The sequence below is a fragment of the Notechis scutatus genome, chromosome 2 (genome assembly GCF_049901735.1).
Source record: "Notechis scutatus isolate UNSWTSFEM ecotype Mainland chromosome 2, rNotScu1.2, whole genome shotgun sequence".
NCBI classification, from domain to species: domain Eukaryota; kingdom Metazoa; phylum Chordata; class Lepidosauria; order Squamata; family Elapidae; genus Notechis; species Notechis scutatus.
In genome coordinates this window covers 219,202,972-219,227,945 of record NC_142010.1, presented here as the reverse complement: position 1 = coordinate 219,227,945, position 24,974 = coordinate 219,202,972, and the positions used below count along the sequence as shown (strand labels likewise).

The window sequence follows — 24,974 nt, the reverse complement described above, 5'->3', positions numbered from 1 at the left end:
ACAATGTACCTCAGCTACTTTTCTAGAGTACAATAACATTTGTTTTGTCAAGTGGGAAGTATCTAAACTCTACTGGTTCCTTCATACAAGTTTAATGTATAGCAATTTTATTAAGCAAATTCCTACATATTAAACAGACTTAAAATGTAAGTTCCTTTTTATGCATATTCTACCACCTAACATAACCAGAAGTTGAACATGTATAAAACATCTCTCTCTTACAATCAGGATAAGCATTCCTTGTAGACAACACTCCCTCTGTCAAGGACCTTGGAATTCTCATCTCTGATAATCTAAGTGCTAGAGCCCACTGTAACATCATTGCCAAAAAGGCATTAAGAGTTTTTAACCTAATCCTGCAAAGCTTTTTCTCCGGTAATATTGTACTACTAACTAGAGCATACAAAACATTTGCTAGACCAATTCTTGAATACAGCTCATCTGTCTGGAATCTGTATTGCATATCAGACACTAATACAATGAAGAGAGTCCAGAAATATTTCAAGAGAAGAGTCCTCCTTTCCAGTGGTGGGATTCAAATATTTTTACCACTGGTTTGGTGGGCGTGGCTTGGTGGGCGCGCTTTGTGCACTTTGCGCAGGCGCAGAGGTGTTTGCACAGGCGCAGAGGCATTTGCGCAGGTGCAGAGGCGTTCTAACTCACCTCCTGCAAGTCTGCACGCTCCCAGTCGCTTCAGCAGCTACCACACAGCACTCTTCTGTGTTGCGCAAAGCAGCTGCACTTCAAATTCAGAGGATAAAGGTGAGTATGGGAACCCGGGTGGGCAAGTGGGCCCAACAGCAGAGCGGTGGAGAGAAGCGGTTCGGTCTCTGCTGCTTATCACTACTACCGGCTTGGCAGAACTGGGCCAAACCAGTAGAATACCACCACTGCTCCACTCCTCTACTCTCAACAGAATATCCTATGCTTCTAGACTTCAAATTTTAGGCTTAGATAACTTAGAACTATGTCGCCTTCAGTCTGACCTAAGTGTAGTACATAAAATTGTCAATTACAATGTCCTACCCGTCAATGACTACTTCAGCTTCAACCTTAACAATACACAAGCACACAATAGATACAAACTCAGGGTAAACTGCACAATAACAGTGCAATAAGATTGCAGGAAATACGACTTCAGCAACAGGGTGGTCAATGCCTGGAATACTCTACCTGACTCTGTGGTTTCTTCCACTAATCTCAAACACTTTACCTCAGACTGTCTACTGTTGATCTCACCCCATTCCTAAGAGGTCTGTAAGGGGTGTGCATAAGCACACCAACGTGCCTACCATCCCTGTCTTAATGTTGCCTTTTATTTGTATCTATTTCATGTATTGATAATCATGTTCACACTTATATATATTATCAAATGCATGCTTGACAAAATAAATAAAAAATAAATAAATCCTGATTAAAATAGAGGGGATGCTTTATACATGTAAAGTATCTGGTTATGCTAGGTGGTAAAATAATACATCCCAACACAAGGATATCAAGTCTGTTAACACTTGGTAAGGATGCACTAATTCCTTTGGCTCATGTGTACATCTGGTTTTACATAGCATGTCAAAGGGCCAAGTGGGGCCTCTTTCTATTTTCTAGTGGGCCAAGACTCAGTGTTCGGTATGAAGAAATTCAGTGTTTTCAAATTCTGCACTATTTAAGGCAGTTAAACCATGTACAATCCCCAAATATGCATACAATGAGCTTACATGTTTAGGTATGCCAATTCTGCAAGGTTCTGGGGGCCGCAAAAAGGATGCTGTTAATCCACTTTTTGCAATCCTGTCCTAGGCTAAGCTTGGTTCAATGGGTCTAAATCAGGAGCTCCCCAAACTTTGCAGCATCATGCTTGCTTTAATTTTTTTGAAACCTTCATTCTAAACTTTCATTTAAACTAATCCCCTTTTAATCTTCACAATCCATTCATAATAATAAATAGAAATAAAAACATAAATAAAAACATAAATAAAAATGTTCATTCTTTTTCTTTATAAGCTGAGAATTCTAGACTGTAGAAAGTGGACAACACAGATCAGTTTTGAAATATGTTCAATTCCTTTGTTTAAGTTTTCTTTTTAAAACAATTTTCTAAAAGAAAAAAAACCATTTTGTCTTTTTCATCCAAATTGAGAAATATGTCATCCAAATTATCTTTTTCAGTGAAATTATTATTTCTACTGAGTAGTTCTTCTAGTAATATGCCTGGCAATGTATCAACATCAATCCTGAAGAGATTACATACTAATTTATGAAGAGCGTTGCCAGAAAAGCTACTTGGAAAATAGTGGATGAATGCAACTGGGAGAGAGTTGAGTTGAAATGCAAAATTGTACTTCACATTCCCTTTACAATGTTCAGTGTTGAAAAAGATAAAAAGTTAGATAAAACATTAGATAAAAAAAGATAAAAACATTGTTTCCAATGTTTCAGAAACCATTTCTTTTTTGGGGGTGAATGCTTTAATGGCATGGTGATATGATTGTTTCTTGGCAGCTTTATACTGAGGTTGTTCAGAGAATCAAAACTGTCTACTAAATGTGCCAATGAAAATTGGCAATTTTGGACTGCAAAGCAAAATATAACCCCAATTTCTTATGTTGCTTGAGGACAAATTTTACTTCATCCTTAAACTCAACTAATCCCAAAAGCATTATTTTGGAAAGCTATTGTATGAAACAAATATAGTTTATGATCTGCTTCCAAATCCATATAAACAGAAGCAAAAAACAGGCTTATATTTAAAATGCTACTCACAAAATGTGTAACTTGGATGGCCAAATTTAGTATACCACACTTACCAAATTTGGGGAGAAAATAATGGATTATAAAAAATTATGTACAAAAGCTAAAGTTCTCAAAGGTTGATTTTCTGTTGAAGTACGTGACTAGTTCATCTCTTCCCATGAAAAAAAATGGATCTCTTCATCCAGCAAAATTAGGAAATAGACACATATCTGTTCTTTTATAGGCAGATGACACTGTGCTTTCTCAAATACAAATTGGCCTGAAACAGGCTCTTTATATAGTTGCTGAGCACTGTCAAGAACACTGACTAGAAATTAATTACTCCAAAACCAAGCTCATAGTTTTTGCTAAGCACTTTAAGGCACATATTTAGTAGCTAAGTAATCACTCAGTAGAGCAAGTCAAGACCTTTAAGTATCTGGGGTCTGCTTTGCATGCTGTGGGCAACCAAAAATTTCATGCTGCTGATGTTAACCTAAATGCACAAAACCCAGCATTGGCTTTAAAAACGTTCTACTTCTCCAAAGAAACTCAGAATATACTTGCAGCCATTGAAGTCTTCTTGGCTAGGATCCAAGCCCAGCTTCCTTTTGGAGTTCAGCTGGGCCCCTGCAGATTTTTTTTTCCTTTTGAAAGAGTTCAATCCAAATTCTTGAGATTGATTTTTTCAAGTACCTTGCTGTGTTCCGAATGTGGTGTTTTGCAGTGGAGCTGGTTACTTAAAGTAGCAACTTCTGCCAGGTATTTTCATTTTCTTCTACTGGTTTAAGGAATCAATTTTTTCAGAGTGCTTGGCTCCTCTAATTATGACGATAGCTTTCAGCCTTCCTGGCACAAAGCCATACATGCCAATCTGCAACTTTGTGGCTTCTTGTGACTAACCACCACCCTGATGACCTATGAAAAGCAGGCCACTGATTTACAGCTGCAAGCAATTTTACCCATTCTACCTAGAAACATCTTCCTAAGCTAGTCCGCATACCAACAGCCAGATATCTTAAGTCACATAAGAATTCCAAAATTTAGAAGGGCCCTATCCTTGACCAGATTCAATGCCCTCCCCACAGTTATTGAAGGGAAATACTGAAAAATATCTTTTGAATAAAGACTGTGTCCTTGTGGTGGAGGAATAATTGAAAAAATACAACACATTATTTTGTATTGTTCCCTCTATACAGATACTCACCAGGAATTATCTCCATTCCTTACTAAAATATCCTGGTCATTCTGTCTTGTTATTATCAGATCAATCTGATTGTACTTCTTGGACCATAACTAAGTACTGTTCTATAGTAGGTACAGTATGCCATGGTATTTCTCCTAGGTATTTTAATTTTTTTTCTTTTTTCATTCTAAATAATAATTATTTTTTAATTTTATTTGCTGGTCAATAACTGAATAAAAATTGATTGATACCTCAGTCATGGAATTTGACAATCAGACGGTGTGAATGAATTCACCACACAGATAAGCCTACATGCAGATAAGCCGACCCTCAAAACTTTTCTGTTTTAATTTTCACAATTGGCTTATCCATGATTAATCCTCCTGTTATGCATTTTTAATGGTTAAAAGTTTGTGCGTCATCAGATGGGCTTATCCATAAGTATATGCAAGAAATACATGTCCTTTTAAAAATATTACTGTATATATTTGTGGATAAGCTATCCATAGATAAGCCAAATCCAATTTTGGGTGTATATTTTGGCACCTAAAATTCTTGGCTTATACATAAGTATACAGTGTACTATAACATCATTCCTGTGAATAAAATCAGAAGAATATTACATCTGCCCATTCAAGATACCTTGTTTTAATAGTAAAGACCACACTGATAGAATACAAATGTAGGTTCAGTGGAAATGTATATGGAACAACTATATGGCTTTTATTATTCTTGTTATACTCAGGATTGTCTCTTGACACCTATTTATCATGATAAAGCTGCAAAATCCAGTTGAGGAAAACAAGGATAATACCATATTTGTCAAGAGGTATGGCACACTTTACTATTCTGCCTCACTCGTCTTCTGTAAAGATCACTCTAGATATTTCTGAAAAAATGAAACTGGAGATTGACAGGATTCTCTTTTACAGACACACTCAAGAAGAAACATGATGCAAAAACTTTGTATGCTTTCCAATATATGTCCTGGAACTACAGGTTTTTGTTCTATGTATGATCACACAATGGCATGTACTATGGCTAAAATACCTGGAAGAAATACTATGGCATACTGTAGCTATAATAATTTGTAATGTAGAACTATAAGTTGTGAGAAGCTTTAGAGCATCATGATAATTTGTCCAAAAATCACCTCAAATGTATTCACAGAAATTAAATATAAAAAAAGAGTTATTTAAAAATGAACACCAAGAAGACATAGTATTGCTTTCAACAGGTTTATACATTAGAGAATATGTCTTGGGTTGCTTGAACAGGCAGCATACAAATGTGGATAAATAAATGCATAAAACATCCACAAATAAAAAAAATGGCAAAATTGATAGCACAATTATACAGAGAGGAAGGAAAGGCTTCGTGTAGGTAAAAAGAAATGAGAGAATATAAGATTCGGAACGGCATCAGAGAGACCATTAGATAAAGATTTTCAGGTGGTTTTCTTGACATTGTTTAGAATACTGACGATGCCAAAACAATAACAAAAACAAAGGTGTGAGATACTCCAGAAACACAAGTTTCAGAAATGTATTATTCCCCATAAACAAGTTTCAGAAAATGATTCCCCATAAATACAATATTTCATGGGAGACAATTCAATTAATCGTTACATATCAGTGTTATGAAACTGAAGACTGTGAGTGTTCTTATTGAAAAGCAGGCCCTGGAAACTATCTTGCTGAGTTGCCTTACTAAGATGAGAGGTTGGTGCCTCACCTTTTCCTCATCTTCTGTGTTTATATGCAAAAACACTCTCAAGCTGGCCTAACTTCCCTCATAGGATTTCTGGTATATTTTTATTCTTATAAACACACATGTGGAACATCACAATGAAAAACTGTTGGAGAAGCAACTGCAATCAGGAATACAGCAGCAATTATGGCTTTAGCACTTTCTTATCCACACTTCATTACTCAGTATTGCAGAGCTTTAACTAAAAAAAAAAAAGAGTGTGATAGGGGAAAAGAAGCTTTAATACATTTATTTGCCTTTAAGGTGTAGTTATCTTCTTACACAGCTGGTTTCCATGTTTCTGACAGTTATACATCTGACAGCTGAGTGCTACTGCTTGCTTCTGTTGCTTTTGTGTCGTTATGTTTAAAGGGCAGTTCATACGGCTTGGTTGTCTTGTGAAGCTTTTCTAGGCGCCATATCATTATTTGCCTGAAGTGTTCCTCTTCCAATTTTTGCTTTGCTTGAAGCTCTAATTCTTGGAGTTTCTCTTCTAGCTGAAGCCTGATTTGCAATTCCCTTTCCCACTGTTGCAAATAAATAAAAAACAAATATAATGTTACTTAATAAAGATTTTGGCATTACATAAAAACACAAAACTTTGGTTTAATCATTCACCAGATAGTGCAATAATAGATAAGAAATTAGGAAATGGATATTAGCAGGATTAGAGATGGTGACATTTTAAAAGCAGGAGATGGTATTATGTAGTATATAGAGCAGGGGTATCAAATTCACAGCATCACGGCATCATCACATGATGTATTGGGACTTTTTCACCCTTCGCTAAGCTGGGAGGGGACATGGCCAGCCACAAGCTTGACAGCCCTGGTATAGAGAGTAAGCAATTCTTTAGATGCAATTGGTTAAACTCATGAGGCTAAGACTCTTGTAACTCTTAAGATATTGCTTAATTGACTGACAACTTGTGAATCAAACATTTGAAGAACAGGTATAAGGATCAAACATACACTACATTTTCACATACGACTTCATATCATCTTTATTATCATTTATTTTAAAACTGAACTCCCTGGAGCCAACAATGCTAAACATTTGGGAAACGGTTGAAATAGAACTATTCTGCTTCCCCAATATGTTTGCCCTTATTACCTGAAAGAAGAAGATATACACAGCTTGCACGCTGTCAACATCACAAAATAAATGTAACACATTTACTCCCTATGAACTAGCAAGCATGCTGTTTTCCAGCTCATGATTCCTCAATGAACATACTCAATAATTAACTGTATTTGAATGCATTATTTTATCATATTCCAGACTAAACAGGCTGTTTTGGAGTGTGGGGGCGGAAGCAAATGTTTGCTGAGAAGCAATCACTATTTTGATGTTCCCGTGTCATTATCTTAAATATTAGAAATGACCAAGGTGTGGCTGTAGTACTTTATCAAACTTTAGAATACATTATTAAATGAGAATGGGTTTATATAATGTATAGGTGGTGACATTAAAAATGTTCAGAAAGCAGGGAAAAGATAACAGTGGATTTGAGAAGATAAAATGTTTTCTGTGAAATAATAATATATATTGTAATACTAGTTTCACCTTTTCTCTGGTATGGCTTATAATTACTGTAGTAATAATCTCTATAATTCTGAAAAAAAATCCCAATTCCTATTTTGTTTATACCAACTGAGAAATATTCATTAGACAGTGAGAGCCAATAACTTTCCCAAAGACATTTTAATTTGATAACTTCTAATGCTTAGAAAGGCACCTATTGTTTATTATCCAGTATCATGATCAAATATGTGTTTACCTTTGTGCATTATAGTTCAAGGTATATCATTCCACTGTTAATATATAAAAATCTCACAAATTGGCTCTGAGTAGGACTAGTCAGTTAATAGAGTTAGTTATATGTATGTAAACATAACACAGTTATGTTTACCCACATGTATCCCTTTGCTCCTCCATCTCCTTCCTGATAAAATGACCTTGAAGATAAGGCAAGCTACTAAACATTAGACTTTCCTGAATGCTATAAGCAATTTCTAAATAAGTACAAAAGTATTAGCAGGTAAATTAATATGATAAAATATTTCACAAAGCCATCTTTCTTTATGGAAGTAGAAAATGTTAGAATGCAAATGGTGGGAGAAGATCCAAGAAGGCATGTATGTATTCAGCACTTGAGACTGAAGTGAAAGCTAAGAACTATGAGCTTTACATATATGAAGGACATGAGGTGAAACCATAAGAGAGAGAAAAAGAAGCAAAGACATCTTAAAGTTGCCAGGTTTGAAAAACATTGGTGTACACTATTTCTGTAAAACTGTACTATCATTCCAACCAAGTGTGTCTATGTATGGGTGCCCAATACCTTTTTACAAATAGCACCAATCATATCTATTGCATGTGCAAGTAAATAAAGGTGTTGAGGGCTATAGTCAAGGAAAACTACAACTATAATGATTTCATTGTTAAGAAAAAAGTACAGATTAGATTCAAATAGAAGAATAAAGACTAATATGGAGATTTTTTAGAAAAGGAAGTAAAATGCTTTGAAAATTTATACAGTGAGATAATGTATTTCCTTCATTTAGTCCTGAAATAGCATTAATAATGGATTTTAAACATTTTTGAAAGATGGGAAACCCTGGACAGTTCTTCAAAAGATAGCAAGAATGAAGGCCATGTTTATTGAAACAGTACCACCATACCACCACCATCTCAACACTCCAATCCATCCAGAACAATCTGAAATTATCCAATTACTCTTGTAAATCTCAAAATACTGTAAACAACATTATTGCTTTGTCCCTAAAGAATCTATACAGAAACACAAAGAATGTTCCAGCTTGTCTACATTTTCAGCTCATGTTGCATTTGCTTTTCTGATGATTCCCCATGCTCCCACATGCACAACAAAGGGGGTCTGTAAAGTCAGCACCTATCCTTTGGTTGAGTTTGAAACTACTGCAAAATTTGATGAGTGAACTTCTACAGAGAGGTCAGAGAATCTGGCTTGAAAACAAGTGTCAGAGTGAAGTAAGAGATGGAAATGGTCCTTTACTCAGCTGAGTTTCAGTATTCCTAATGGAAAATAACCTTCAGTGTAATCCTGGATATGCTACTGCTATGTTGGAAATAAATCAGCTCAGTTGTCAAACACAGAATATATTGTGAGACTGCATAGATGATAGAGCTGATTTTTGGAAATATGCAAGTCAATGAGTGGATGTGCCTTTATTCATGCTACTCATACCTAGGGCTACATTTCCTTCTACAATCAGGATGATTGTATTGGCCATATTTATTTATAAAGGAACCCGACACATGAGAGGTTAGTAAATATTTATAATACTAATGGGGAAGATGTGTTGATTTGTTATGTGCCATCAAATCAGTAACAAAATTGTATTTGCATTCATTGTTTCCCTTCCTCTTTTTCTCTTGCAAGCATAATCATAAAGAAGGTATGGGAACAAACAGCATGAAATGGTTCATCTAATTTATCACTGAAATTACATGTAAATTAGGCCTCTGAAACATTAAGAAGATATGAAAAATAAATAATTTACCATGGTGCACAAACCTGTGCAAACACACACACAAACACACATACACACACTTTCTTTATCACACATTTGTCATAGTTCAAACAAATCTGAAACTATCAAATTGAACAGAAGGTATTGTGTATAGTATGAAAAGTTAGAACAAGTATCTCTTTAATGATACATATATCTGTTATTCTTTTTTAAAAATTTTATTGAACAAAAAGAAAACATTTAAAAACAGAGCATATATCTGTTATTCTTAATTAGCCCTCCAGCTCTCCTGTTTCCATGGTTCTATAAAGAAAGATAATTTCATGGATCCCAAAATAATATGAATAGGTCTATTTCCAATAAAACATATGTAGAAGTCAATAATTATCATTATAAAATTGGGAATGTAAATAAAACTATAACAAATATTTAAAATATTTTCAATTCCAATTAATGTTTAAATTTCCTACCATGTTGATATAGGACTTCGGCAATGAAAATATAATAGCAAAGTTCAAATATTTCACTAGGTTTCATGATTGAAAATAGTTAATATAATATTTTTGATGTTATGACATTCATCAGCTGCTGTTTTATATTGATGACCATATAGTAAGTACTTTTAATACCAGTTCCATACCAGATATTGACTACTACCATATAAGCATATAAGATTTAAACATAGTTTTTACCCAAGTGCTGTGATCAGGTTAAATGCAGAGTTATGAATCTGGTGGTCTTAACATATATATATCTTGGTTGTATAGTTTTTAACTGTTAATTGTTTTAATTTGTTTTACATTGTTATTTGTATATGTCTTTTGGTGTTGTTTAGTTGTATGTTGTGAAAGAGCACCTTATTTCGTTGTTCTCAGGTTCTGAGTACAATGACAATAAATTTATCTTATCTATATAAAATATTTGAATATAAAATGCTAGCTTCCAATGATGGCACTATATAAATATATAACTAGTGTTTCCAATAAATAGAAAAGAACATTGAGAATAATATTTTTCAGGGACTACTTTTTGAGGTAATTTTCAGCATTTTTCTATAAATATACAAAAACTGTCATTCACATATTAATTAACTGGCTTTGTAAAACAATTGAATGTTTGTATGTTGAGCTGCACTACCTTGATGCTGTGAGTTTGAGTTGTATATCAGTTGAACCTTCTGACATTTCATTAAAAATTGAGAGAATAATGTTCAAATTTCCCATTGGCTGGTAGGTAGTTTCTAAAATATGGGCCAGCAAAGTCATATAAACTAATTCTAGAGTCAGACTGCACCCTAAAATAGCACCTACAGTCACTCAACATTCCCCCCTCTCAATGGGATAGAACTGTGTAAGTAGCTTAAGTAAAGAACATATATCTAAACAATGTTCCCTATGGCTCATTCATAGGTACATCTATTCATTTCAAATTGCTTATGCTGTGATATAAGTAGTGTATATGCATAAGAAATTCTATCTATGTGTTTAAGAGTCAACACCAATTTGATGTATGTATAATCAATGAAATAATGCATAAGAAGGGAAGGATAGATCTTTCATAATCTATTTTACAATATTCTTTTTAGCCTTCTGTTTTCCCAATATCTGACAGACACAGCCCTTACAGAGGTCAAGAAATAAATGGTCTTGAGAATAGTTATATTAGACTTAATCGGTGTGAAATTATCTCTATTACGCTCCTGTAAAAGGTAATCATTTGTTTTTATATTGGTTGAGAATGGGACAACCTTTTCCAATTCTTAAAAATATGCATAAATGTATTAAAACTTCATATATATGTGAAATAGTTATGACATAATTAAAACTTGGTTAGAATACATTTCCCCCTGAAAAATATCAAGTTTATTTCCCAAAATTCAGGAGTTCCTGAAACTTACTGATAGTGGTAAAAGATATCAGTTTGTGGTTGCATTAATGCAAATATACATTTTAATCTCCAATCTTACCTGAGCATTTATGATTCTCCTTAGTTCCATATCAGTACGTGTAAGGTAATCAGGATATGGATATTTTGGTACACCAGCTTGCAAAAGTTCTTCCCTTAGAAAAAAAAAAGAGGGGAAAATGTTATTTGACCTTACCTCATCTAAGAGATATCAAGTTTTTCAATGTTTTGATACATTACCAAGACTAGTTAGACACACATCCATTATATGATAATTTTTACATATCTAAAGAAAAGTTGTCTTCTAGAGGGTAATATTCTAAATCTGTATTATATCTCCAGTGCAATACTATTTTATGTGCAATCTATTTAATAGATATAGTAAAAAAAACATTTATAAGTTATATCTCATATAATTTATTTCTGTAGTTATTATGTCTGGCTATATAATTACTCTGAGTTTAAGCTATAATTATAATCATAAAGAGTATTAGTTGCTGCAGTTTTATGACTAAAATATAACATATGTTCATTACTGATACATTTCCATATTTTCATCCCATCAAAATATGCTGTTTTTTTCATTTTCCAAAGGAAAAAAAATCTAAACACTAACACAAACTAAAACTCAAAATTAATCAACATGCAAATAAAAAGTTTGTTCAAATAAACTTAAGGAAATGACAGTATGCAGGCAGAGAAGTTCCTGAAATTAGATGTCGCAGTTGAGAAATCCTTCTCATATATTCTAACCAATCACAAACAAAGTATTAACCCTGGGTTGTTGTTTTTTTAAATAAACAGGCAAAATTCCATATGAAAGTAGGCTTAGGTATCCTAAGCCTAAACTGCTTACAGCTTTAAAACACAGCTTGTTCATCCATTTTCTTTGAAGAATATATGAGAAGACTTTGATCATGTTTGTAGGATTTAGGAGAAATTACCAAAATTATCCTCTTCCTATAGGAACAGACAGTTGAAGATAGGGGAATTGATTTATTTCTGTTGACATAACTCAGATATGAGTTATAAAAGTATAATGGAAAAGTTGCTATTATAGCTGTTTTATCACCTGTTTTAAGAAATAACCAAGTTCTGTTGACAAAATGTTTTTGTTCAGTTTCCTCTTTTTTACTTCTCATATTTTGCCTTTCTGGTTTATTAGATTTCATTCAGTCCCTTTATGTCAATCCTCTAAATGTTTTGGTGGTGTTATTACAGAAGAAATCTATCATTATTTTTATTTTGATACTAATTCAATGGCACCTGCTGTATGCACAAAAATGACATTAAATTAATTTAAGATGAACTTTGTAAGCCCAATGTTCATGATTCATGAGTATAAATAAAGAAAATTACAATATTTCAAGGGAAACAGAAAGCCAACATGGACTCTTTTAGCAGACTATAATATGAACCAATGAAAGTGCAAGATAGAAACTCATTAGAAATAACATGATAGAGCTTTTCTTCAATTATGCCATACAACTATAAGGATTCCAAATTAATGAGAATCTAAGAAAAAATAACTACTTCTGGTCTCCCTCCTCTATTCTGTGATCAAATAGATAGAAGTAGTTTGGTTATACCTTCCATGGGCTTTTGGGGGATTTTGTGCTTATTCAAGGCTTAAAAAGAGATGCTGATTCAGCTTTTCTCACACCCACATTAAGAAATTTTCATCCAGTTTGTCAACCATCACATTAAAATCCAGTAGTTACTAAACAGTTATTCTGAAAAGGTTTGGTGACCCCTCTATACAAGTCACTTTTGGACTGAGGTGCAGTTGTCCTTTTATTTAGCTTGGATATTTATCATTCATGGTTCAGTGATCGAATTCTGCCAGTTGGCTCTCTTGACATACAGTATGTAGGCATGTAATCAAACAAACAAACAAACAAACAAACTCCCTTTCAATTCCTCATCAATTTCAGGTTCCTTACCAGAGGCCTGGAACTTTGATGGTTCTGCACAGTATATTAGCTATTTCCAGCACTGCCCTCTACAGATACAAATTAACAGAGTTGGAAGGGGCCTTGTAGTTCATCTAGTCCAACCCCCCACTCAAGCAGGAGATCCTACACCATATCTGACAAATGGCAGTCCAATCTCTTCTTTAAAGATTCCAGTGATAAAGCTTATACAAAGGTAAGCTATTCCATTGGTTGATTGCTCTCACTGTCAGAAAGTTTATCCTTATTTCCAGGTTGGATCCTTCCTTGTTCAGTTTTCATCCATTATTCCTTGTCTGGCTTTCAGGAGCTTTGGGAAATAGCCTGACCCCTTCCTTTCTGTAGCAGCCCCTCAAATATTGGAACATTGCTATCATGTCTCCCCTGGTCCTTTCCTCCACTACACCAGCCATGCCCAGTTTCTGCAACTGTTCATCATATGTTTTAGGCTCCAGTCCCCTAATCATCTTGGTTGCTCTTCTCTGCACTCTTTCTAGAGTCTCAGCATTTTTTAGGTCTTCTGGACAGAGTGTTCTTTTGTTGTTCCTGGGATCTGTTGGAATCATTCTCCCACCTTAAGAGTCACAGGCTGAGTAGCCTACCATTACTGGGATCAGTTTGACCTTTGCTTTCCACATTCTCTCTAGTTCTCCTCCAGGCCCAGGTACTTCACTATCTTCTCATGCGCTTTCCTCCTGATGTTGTTATCACTTGGCACCACTACATCTATCACTACAATTGTCATCTAGTCCTTGTCTACTATCATGTTATCTGGGTGACTGGTGAGTACTTGCCTGTCTGGATCTGGAAGTCCCACTGGATCTTAGCCCTGTTATTTTCCATTCCCTTCTGTGGAATCTCCCATCTGAACTTGGAAGGATCTAACCATACATTGCACTGATGTGCTTGTACATAATGCCAGCTATTTTGTTGTGCCATTCAGTGAGTGCTGTTTCTGCCTGTATCTTACACTCTGCCATTATGCAATGGACTATTTCTGAGGCTCTCTGCATAGTCTGCACCTTGAGTTCTGTCTACTATGGTAGACCTCTCTTTCTATGGATCTGGTACATAGTGCCTCTTCTTGTGCTGTAATGATCAGTGCTTAGGTGTTGTCTTTTACTCCAGTCTTTTCCAGCTACTGGTAGGATTTACCAATATCAACCACCTCAACTATCTGTTGATAGACCATCTCAAAATCAAGGGTATAGTCTTGCCATGTACTTCCTCTGCTTCATCTTCTTCCCATATCAGTCAGTCTCTCAGCAGTTCATCTTTTGGTACCATCTTACTGATGTATTTCTGGATGTTCTGAATTTGATCCAGGACAGTGGCTTTGACACTCATCAGACCCTGCCCATCATTTTTCCAACTTTACAGTCTCGGGTGTTGGAATTGGGGTGGAAACCTCTGTATATTGTGAAGAGCTTCTATATCAGCATGCTTCCATGACCTTCTTTGGGCAGTTCACTATACTAGCTGTAGACTCTCCTACTATACATAGCTTTGCATATATACATATAGAGACATACAAATACAAATACAGATATACACAAACATACATACATATGTACACATGCATACCCATCATACAATTCCATTTTGGTATAAGCAGTATTATAGAATTCACAGTAAGGGTGTAAGTAAAAGAACGGAGGAAGCAATATATATTTAATATGTAAAATCAGGAAAGAAAATATATCTACTGTAGTGAAATTGCCATTCACATACAAATTGATTAGCAAGCAAGTCTGGATGGCTCCAAAAGGGATCATAGACTGGCAGAGAAGTGGGTATTTTTAAAGTACCTTTTCCATGATCCCCTGACTCAGCAAAATTTGGGCAACATTAAAAAAAAGAATATTTAAAATGCTGTCAAGAGGAGACATGTTTGGTAAGCAGATGGCACTCCTTATTTTTTAAAAATAAACAAAGGAAGCTTATCAACCTCTATTACCTTCTTTGGTAACCTTTGTTGTAGTAGGAAAGCCAGAGTAAGGTGTACGCTTGCTTATTTAAGAAGCAGACAGAAGGATAATTATTATACACAGACATACTCAATTGATATACCTTTCTTTTTTATATTGAATGTGAAAGAAATAATCTTAAACTCTGGAGTAATCTGTAATTTGAATTTCCAAATCTATCCAGCCTTGCAGAAGTGAAGGCCTTTGATTAGGATAATAATTGGCAGATCTATCACTGTTCCTTTTGCTAAAAAATCTCAGTATTTTTCCCCTCCCCTCATCACAGAAGATTGTGCATTTTTTCTATCCACTTGACAACTTATTGTTTCCTTAAATCTTACAGTAAGAATTTGGTTTTGTCCTTTTATTTGCTCATTTCTGCCAAAATATAGAAAAATATATATTAAATTGTCCCTCAACCATTCAGCAGGCCAGAACATTGGTTTCTGTTCAATTAAACAAATTCCTCCTCCTCCTCTCCCACCGCACCTCTTTTACATATTGAGAGTGGTGTCCTTTTATTCCAAGAACTATTCCTGACACGAACAAAAAAATGATCTGTCCTACATTTAAGGCTCCCATTACTGTGTATCATTTATATATATATATTCCAAAATAAGGAATATTCCCAATTTCCAAGCATTGAAAAAAGATAATGTTTTTTTATCATTATGAACACACAGCTGTTCATGCTACTTCAGCTAGCTTAGTTAGTTTCACTAGCTGATCATTGTAATAGCTGTTTTGCCTTGCATTATAAATCAGTTCAAGTTGTTTTGGAAGTAGACAATGAATAGTTGTATTAATTAATTAATAAAAATAAGTATATTTGACATTTGAGAGACATTGCTATGTTAATAATGATGTGGCTGACATGAGTTGTGAACAATTAAGGAAATACCAGATTAAACTCTCAAGGACTTTTGCATAAAAATGAATGTGATTTATTATTTTGATGATTAGACAGGATAGGCTATAGAAAGAAGAAAATCATGATGAAACCTTAAGAGACAGAGATTAAAAAATAATTGTATATTTATACCTTTTTTATATTTTCTTTTTTCTACTTTTTCTTTTTCTTCCTCTTACTTTTTTGCACTCTTAGCTTTTTTTATTTCTCCCTTTCTCTTTTTTCTTTCTCATTCTACTTTAATTTGCAATGTTCTTAATATTAAAACTATTTATATTTTAAAAGGGATATATCAGGCTATACACAACATGGAAAATACTAATACTACTAATACTAATAATAATAATTTAAACTTCCAATCATGCTTACACTCTGCCATTATGCAATGGACTATTTCTGAGGCTCTCTGCATAGTCTGCACCTTGAGTTCTTCCAATCATGCTCCATTTATCCAAAATTTGGTTATTTTACCCTTGCATATAGTTCAGGTAAATTTTTTTAAGCAAATACTTATAACTATTGAAATACATAGAGATGTTACAGATTAGAGACAGAGATTATAGAGATAGATAGAGACAGAGATATATAGAGCTGATAGACATAACAGAGATAAAGAGACTTAGTGTGATTGTTTCCAGAGAAGTTTGACATATTTCAAAAGCTCAAAGTATGCCTATTAATTATTAATTTAACTGCTTAATTAATACAAGAAACATAGCAGGGGATTTTAAAAAAATAATAAAGCAATTGGTTACAGAGTCCAATAACTTTCAGTCTTATACTTTCAATTAGTATACATATATTTCCATACAATTCTTATACAGTGAAAGTCAGAGACGCATCTGAAGCAGAATCCTGCTCAATCTGCTGTTAGCAACTGTTGCCTATTTTCTTTTTGGTATTCTGTGAAACCTGTCATCCCAGATATACTTTGCATTTTATTTTTGTTTAGGATACATGTTGTTTTTCTTCCATTGATAAACTCTCTTAATTATAGCCTTTCAATTAAATGGCCATAATTACAGCCCATCAGAGTGTGTCTGTGTGCATAAAATATTCTTCTAAGCTTTTTTTTCCTTATTTCTGAATATAAAGGCTTTGATTGTTTCATCTGGGTACATGATTATAAATTAATGCTTCCCTGAGTCTTTTTTGATTGCTTGTCATTGGAACCTAGTATAAAAAGTATTTTCCCTTTTTTCAAAAATACAAAGAGATGTGCTGAATTGTAATTTTTTAATTTCAAGGAGGGACTTCACATTGACTTCCCGCTAGGTTGGTAATTGAAGTCATTTTATTTATGTCAAACATGACAGATAATAACTCCTTTAATATGTATTATATCACTATGCACACACAGTATGAGGCTAATGTACATTAAACAATATGGGGGTGATGAGGCCTAACATCAACTAGTGAAAGATATGTGTACCTCAGTACAAATATCTCAATTCTTAAAAGTGACTGCACAGTTTACTTTAAATGGACAGGAGCTGATGGCTGCAAATGATGGCATTTTGCCAATAAACCCTCTATAAAATGGCATAATAAATAATAAGCAACTGAAACACTGCCAACTTTTTCAGCACTTTTGTACACAGTCCATTACTGGGAAAATGTTATTTAAGTCACAGTGCCTGACATCAACAGTGTCATGTCTATCTCAGCCTTAATTGCAGATTCAATTGTTCCCCAGCTGTACCTTAGCCATTAAGGGAGTCTGATTAGTTAAAAGCCTCACTTTTATGGACAGGCACTGAGGAGGTTTGTGTTTGCTTGAGGAAGAATAGCTCAGTTGTATTGGCAATGGAAGACGATACAAAATTGGATCTCTTTCTCTCAAGAGTTTATCATGCAGTGGTTTTCTGAGCCCTTACATTTAACACAGCAGATCTGATCCATCTAGAATGTCAGCATATCATTATGTCTGTTATTTAGAGCCTGGGGCAGTGGGAGGGAAACCCACTGGTATAATGATTTCAGTGGTGAAATCAGAATGCTTAAGAGGGGTTGCTTGTATTCACAGCATGGTCCCTTTGCTATTGATTTATTTTAAGGTTTGGTTTACCTAAGCTGAGATGTGCTAAATATATTCAATGGAATTGCTAACAGCCTCAGTCTTGAAGTCCACCTTTATAAATTTGGGCTGATACAAGGTAGGGACCTGCTCAAATTATAAGAAGCAATAACAGTGGTAGTAAGCAAATTCCCCAACCATAATTGTGGTACAACTGGCATGTAGAATATATAACATAATTCTAGTCACCTGATTTGATGATCCAAACCCATTGAAATTTCAGTCGTACTAATTTCAAAGGGATCTTACTCCACCCAATTAAATATAGCAATTCCTACTTGAAATTGTTTTGTTCAAATATTCATAATTTCGAAGTATAAAGTAAAAAACATTGTTATTATTGTTGTTATTTTCATTTAATCAATTGTTTTACATCTTGTTATTAGTATTTTATTTATTTCCAGCTATTTCCAGATTTAGTTAGCAACTAATACAACTTTCTAATTGTTCTCAAGTCAGGAATAATCTTTAATCAGTTAGTAAGCATTAATACTTCTCCCGCTTTGTTTGTAGACTTAGAAATACTATTGCTGCTTGAAAAATATTGTCTCCTCATATTTTTTTCCCTGAGCAGCAATTTTGGTGAATACTGATTGAGAGAATGAATTCTTGGGGTCTTGCACTCACTTTAGAGAAAACCAGCCATATCAAAATTGTATTCTTACTTTCTACAAAGCCATTTAATCTTTCTATAGAAAAACAAGAATATTTAAAGTTTTGTGATCCATGAGAAATATGTTCAAATCTTATAATACAATCCTATCCCCAAATTATTCTAGCTGGACAAAGTCAAGGACAGGATATGCCAAGCACAGGTGTAATTCCAAGTTATATTTATATAGTGATTTTATGACTGTGTAGTGATGCTATTATAGGTATTGAATAATTTATATTGCTGTCACTTTGCAATTATTACACCAAGATCACTCAACTACAAAATCATAATTGATAAGGTTGCTATTATATACTAACAATAATAACTCTATATCAGGAAAAGACAACCATTTTGGGTCAATGGGCTCATTTGGAATTGTATTTGGTGTACTGAGAAAATCTGTTACTCTTCATTAAGTCCTTGTCATAAGTGCTCCTATAAACCAGCTGCCTATCACAAAATATCCATCCAAGAGAAAGCAAAAGTAGAAACTCGTAAATGATGACACATCCTTTGGGTTACATTGCTTTGCTACATACATGCTTACACATATGCTCCGCTATGCTCTGGTATGCATACTATCCATGAAACTCAAAGCTACATGCTGCTAATTATCAGTCATTGGGCGGGGGGGCAGGGGGGACCAGAATATTATATCTATCAGACCTGTGTGAAATGCATTAATTTGCTTTACAAGGCATTTTATACAAGAGAAGCAATCCTATTTGCCTCGCTGAAGTACAAACTATATGCTATAGATCTCATCAAGGCACTTCATATCTATATATAATAGCTGGAAGAGGCTTCCACACATCCATAGTGCATGTCTTGGAACAGCTTCCAGCTATCAGTAATATCACAGGACACAATCAGAGCAATATTTGCTCTGGGCAAATATATATATGGGGTATATATACATACACACACAGTGTGTGTGTGTGTGTGTGTGTGTGTGTGTGTGTGTGTGTGTGTATACTATATATATATAGTATTTGTTTTCTTAAGTTTTCGCAGGTATTTATATGTATGGTATTCAGCTTTGTTCGGATTATTTTCCCACGTCATTATAGTTGTGCTTTTAAAGTTGTAGCGACGTTTGGCAGAACCTCATCTGCCATCATCAGGCTTCTGTATAGTGTATAGACTCACAGACGAACACTATACAGAAGCCTGATGATGGCAGATGAGATTCTGCCGAAACGTTGCTACAACTTTAAAAGCACAACTATAATGACGTGGGAAAATACCAGAACAAAGCTGAATACCATACATGTAAGTACCCGCGAAAACTTAAGAATATATATATATATACATATACATATACATATACACATGTTTTCTTTTCTTTTCTTTTTTTTGAAAATTTTATTTGGGTTTTCACAAAAAAAACCCATAATACAAATAAAACATCTTTTTTTGAAAATAGCATGGTCCCGGGTTACACTTCTTCATACAGACACAAACTCAATTTCATGCTCACTTTTATGTTTTATTCCATATCTTATTACTGTTTTACATTTTCTACATAGTTTTTCTCCTCTCTTAATTTTCTCAATTTTATTTTAATTATCTCATCTCAATTCAAATCATTATATTTATACTTTTGTCTGTCCTGTTTCAATTTCATATTTTCTTTTCTCATTAAACAAATTTTCTCCTGTAGTTACTAATTGGAGTATGACACCTTTATATCTTTTAATTTTATCCATTCAACTCTTATTTAAGCTTCAATATATACCCTGAGGTTATAACATTCAATATAACACATAACTTCCAATCAAATTCTGCTTGGTACATTCTTAAAATACACACTATATTCTTAAAAAGTGATTATAAATATATGTAATTAAAACACTCATTCCATTCCAATTCAGTTCTATCATTAATATTCATTAAAATCTTAACATCTTTAACATTTCTTTTCAATTAAATATCATACTTCCTTGGGAACACTTATAAGCTTTCTGTAATTAATTTCCCCCCCTATTTTTCTTCCCTTATATTTTATAAAACATTAAATAATTAAAATGTTCCCATCCTTTCCTAATTCAATTCTCTCATTCGGTTTATTTCCTTTATTTATTAACAAACATTTCACTAGATTACAATAACTATTTTATCCATCATTTTAATCATACATTGTTTCATATTTTCTAAAATTATTTCTATTTTTAATATAACAATACTATCTTATGTACCTTTGCAGAATCCCTTTTTCAATTAAATTTTCACCCATTATCTCTAAATAGGCCCTGTTTCTCCATATCTTGTTTCTGTCCTTTATAACTTCTTTTCCTTTCCTTCTTCCCTCTCTTCTTCTCCCTCTTTTTACTCCCTTGTCTCTCTACTTCTAATTCTCTCTTCTGTATTCCCCTCTTCTGTTGCTTTCTAATATTATACTTATTTTTCAAACTATTCTTCCTTTCCTTGGTTGTTTTTTCAAATCTTAAACTTTTCATTCTCTTTCCCCCCTTTCCTTTTTTCCCCCACATAAAATTACTTGTTCATTAAAGATGGCTTCTTCTTTGTCCCAATCATCTTGTTCTGCAGACATTTCTTGTTGTTTCTCATAGTTCCAGATCTCCATTTCTAAGAATTGAAATACGAAGCCAAAAGAACTTCTCCCTTCTTGTGCATCTTCTTTGTACTTTTTAAGTTCCATTTTCAGTTCTTCTAAAAGTAGTGCCATTTTAAACACTTTTAAACAACCACCCGATTGATTTTAGTCATTCAAATGCAATAACCAAAAATCCAAATATCACCAAATAATCCAAATACTCCCAAGCTGTTTCTTCATGCTTCTTTTTTCACTTTCTCTTCCTGGGGATTTACTATTTTGTTGCCAAGTTTCAGTTAAAATGTATCTTTTAGAAGTCTTGTTGAGGTTTTACTGTAAATTCCTTTTAATTCCAGGTAGTCTCCTCCCTTTTTTCCAGATCCCGCCCTTTTATTCTTTTTCTCTCCTTTCCTGCTTTTAAGTATCCAGAAATCTTTATTATCCCTTTGACATTTTATTTTCAGCTTAAATGCCTATTGATGTCAAAGTGTTTTTTTTTTCAATTTCTTATTTAAATCTCTTAGCTGTCAGTATAGGGAAAGGGAGAGAAGAAGAAAAAAACCAAATCCTTTCCCTTTTCTCTCTCCTTCGCTCTTCAAAGTCTTCTTTTGGAACAATGTTACTTTCTTTTTAGTTTAAATTCCAGGGTACCTTAGTTGTTGCTTTTGCAGTTTAACCCGGTCAACCAAAACGTTCTCTTCTTATCTTCCTCCTGCACATTCTTTTCCGGCCGAGTTCTTCTTTTAGGTGGCCACTTCTGAACACAGCTGCAACCGCCTTCGGGAAAGGGAGTAATGGCCAGCTGAGGAGGAGAGATGCGGCTCTCCTCAACCCTGCTGGCAGTCTCCCCACTCTTCACCACCTCTATGAGGTGGCTTAGCCAGGCATGATATTCCCCTCTGAAAAAAAAATCGGGGCCGGCCAAAAGAGACCCCGCGCCACGAGCCAAGAAATCGCACACACAACACCAACGCTACACACCCTTCCTTTCCAGCCGGTCACGTGTGGATCAGCTCCAGAGCTGGGCAGCCACTTCCCTGGGGGCGGGGGCGAGGCCACCACCCGGGGAGCGCCCACTGCTTTCCCTCACCAGGGCCGGGCGGTGGCATGTTGCACGGAGAGACGGATGGTCCGTGGCTGCCCAGCTCCCTTTTCCTGCCACTCAGCGGCCTCCGCTCGCACTGCCCAGGCTCCGCTCAGGTGTCCGGCTGGGGCTGTCAGGAGTTGCTACCGCCGGCGCGGCTCTGCGCGACTCCAGTCCCGCGTTGCCTTGGGAAGGGAAAGGCAAAACTGGGAGCTGCTGCGCCTGAGCCTCCGGTGCCGCTGCTGCTGTTGCAAAGCGCCGCCGCGGCTCTTCCTTTTTGCCTTTCCCTTCCTGAGGCAACGCGGGACTGGAGCCGCGCTGGCGGCAGCAACTCCTGACTCAGGGGGCCTCCGAGGGGAGGGGAAGGAGGAAAAGAAGGGGGAAAGGGGGGGGCGATTTCCAAAAAAATCGGAATTCCGATTTTAATCGGAAGAATATCATGTCTGCTTAGCCCCGAAACCAGCTGGCTCGGGGCGTTCCAGAGGCGAGCATGGACCAAAACTGTGCATGATCGCGGTTTCGGTCTGTCCGTGAAGAGGCTCAAACCGGAAGTCCCCTGTTTGGCTGGCAAACACCTGGGCACAAACAGACTCCCCCTGATACCTCCAGCTCAAACACACCCCAACCAGGCACCCAGATGAAACCTAGCTTCGTAATAAATGATAGCCGTACGTTTACTCGGAGCCAAGCCGCACTAAAAGCCTCCAATACAGGAAACACAATGTTGCCAGCCAATCAAGACAAAAAAAGCTACAAAACAGACAGAAGATATTAGAAACACCAATCAAGCAGAACCCAGCAAACTCCAAGACCAATAAACACAGACCAAGACTCCCAACCAATCAGGATGAAGAAAAAACCATTCTGGCACAGCAGTAGGCTAGCACCAAATTTAAAACTGAAACGACTGTGAAAGTCTGACTCACAGACGAACACAATAGAGAAGCCTGATGATGGCAGATGAGATTGTGCCGAAATGTTGGTGCAACTTTAAAAGCACAACTATAATGACATGGGAAAATACCCATGTCTGAATGTAAATACCATGTAAATACCACGAAAACTTAAGAAAACATATCTATATATATATCTCTCTCTGTGTGTGTGTGTGTGTGTGTGTGTGGTATGTGTGTGGTATATGTGTGGTATATATTTGTATATGAAATATGTGTTGGTTAAGCAGTGTTCTGCTAGTTCCATGAGGTGTTTAGCTGGTTGGTATTTATTTTTGATGGTTTCAAGAGTTTCTTTCATCAGGACTTGAGTGAATAGTGAATATATATATATATATATATATATATATATATATATATATATATATATATATATATATATATATATATATATACATATACATATACATGTATATACATATACAAGAATATATATATATACATACATACATACATACATACATACATACATACATACATACATGCAGGTCTTGGCGTGTTCGGGTCTTTTTCTGTGTAAGATTGAGAGTATCTTAGCAACGTTTCGACAAGATCCCACTCGCCATCTTCAGGCTGGTGCTTTTGGCTTCGTGCTTGTGCGAGCAAAGCATGATCGGAGCTGCCGCCTCCCTATATATACTGGTGGTGAGGTTGGCTGTGTTGTCATTTCTTGATTGGTTGATGGAGTTGATGTTTGCAGATTGGCTGGCTTTTCCTAAGAACATGTGTGGCTGAGGTATTGGCTGTGTGTCTATCAGCCTCCTGTGTTGTAACGACCTGGGTAATGGGCTGTGTGATGACCTTCTGAGTTCTATTGTTGTGACATTCTGGGTCTTGTGCTGTCATCTCCTGGGTCATTGGCTGTGTTGCAACATCCTGAGGTTTTGTGGTGTAACCTCCTGAGTTCCGTGATGTGATATCCTGAGCGGGTGGCTGTGATGTAACGTTCCGGGTTTTGGTTTGGCTCTGAGTTTGAGACCTGGATATGTGTTCATGGCGTGTGTCCGTTTGCTTGGTTTGGGGGTCGGGGGTGTGTGGCAGCTGGTGATGCAGCCATGGTCTGATTTCTGGATGGTGGTTGTCTTTCGTCTATGGGATGGGTTTGGGTTTGAGTCTGGTGAGGGAGAATGGTGGTGGTGTCATGTGTTGTTTTGGGTCCAGTTTTGGGTCCAATGTTGGTTTTCGTGGCTGGGACTCATTTGTTGATAAGGGAAATTCAGTGAAATTCTCACGTATGGTTTCAGAGTTCTTGCAGTTACCTCACTACATAGGGCTGGGAATATAGCGGTGTTTATTTTAAACAGAGAGTCACTTTATGGCGCACTCTAATATGTTTCAGTGGTGAGATTCAATTTCTTTTACTATCGGTTTTGTGGGCATGGCTTGGTGGGCGTGGCAGGGGAAGGATACTATAAAATCTCCAGCCAGAGGTGGTATTTTCTGGTTCCCTGAACTACTCAAAATTTCCGCTACCAGTTCTCCAGAACTGGTCAGAACCTGCTGAATATCACCTCTGATATGTTTCCTCAAACCTAAATTCTAGTGAATTTAGTGGGAACTACTCCCAGGATATGTGATATGTATGAATAACCAAGTGTAATAATCTTAGTAAACTAAATGCATAGTAAATATCAGAGTAACCCCCAAACACTTCTAGTATCAGAAACGCCAAGACTGAAAAGTTAATTTAATACCTTTATAAATAATCAGATTTCAAATAAACTTCATTGTTTT

The 24,974-nt window shown here is 35.6% G+C and overlaps 1 protein-coding gene across 4 annotated transcripts in view; it reads right to left on the bottom strand.

Moving 5' to 3' along the window:
- Positions 1–5,141: 5,141 nt before the first annotated feature.
- TMEM232 (transmembrane protein 232) overlaps positions 5,142–24,974 on the bottom strand; it is a 128,993-nt gene continuing 109,160 nt past the window's right edge. For all 4 annotated transcript variants that reach the window (XM_087958075.1, XM_087958076.1, XM_087958078.1 and 1 more), the window contains 2 exons: positions 11,147–11,240; positions 5,142–6,192 (listed from right to left, as the gene is read on the bottom strand). In XM_087958075.1, coding sequence (XP_087814201.1) covers positions 5,974–6,192; positions 11,147–11,240 — 313 coding nt within the window. In that variant the 3' untranslated portion in view covers positions 5,142–5,973. The remainder of the gene's footprint in view (positions 6,193–11,146; positions 11,241–24,974) is intronic.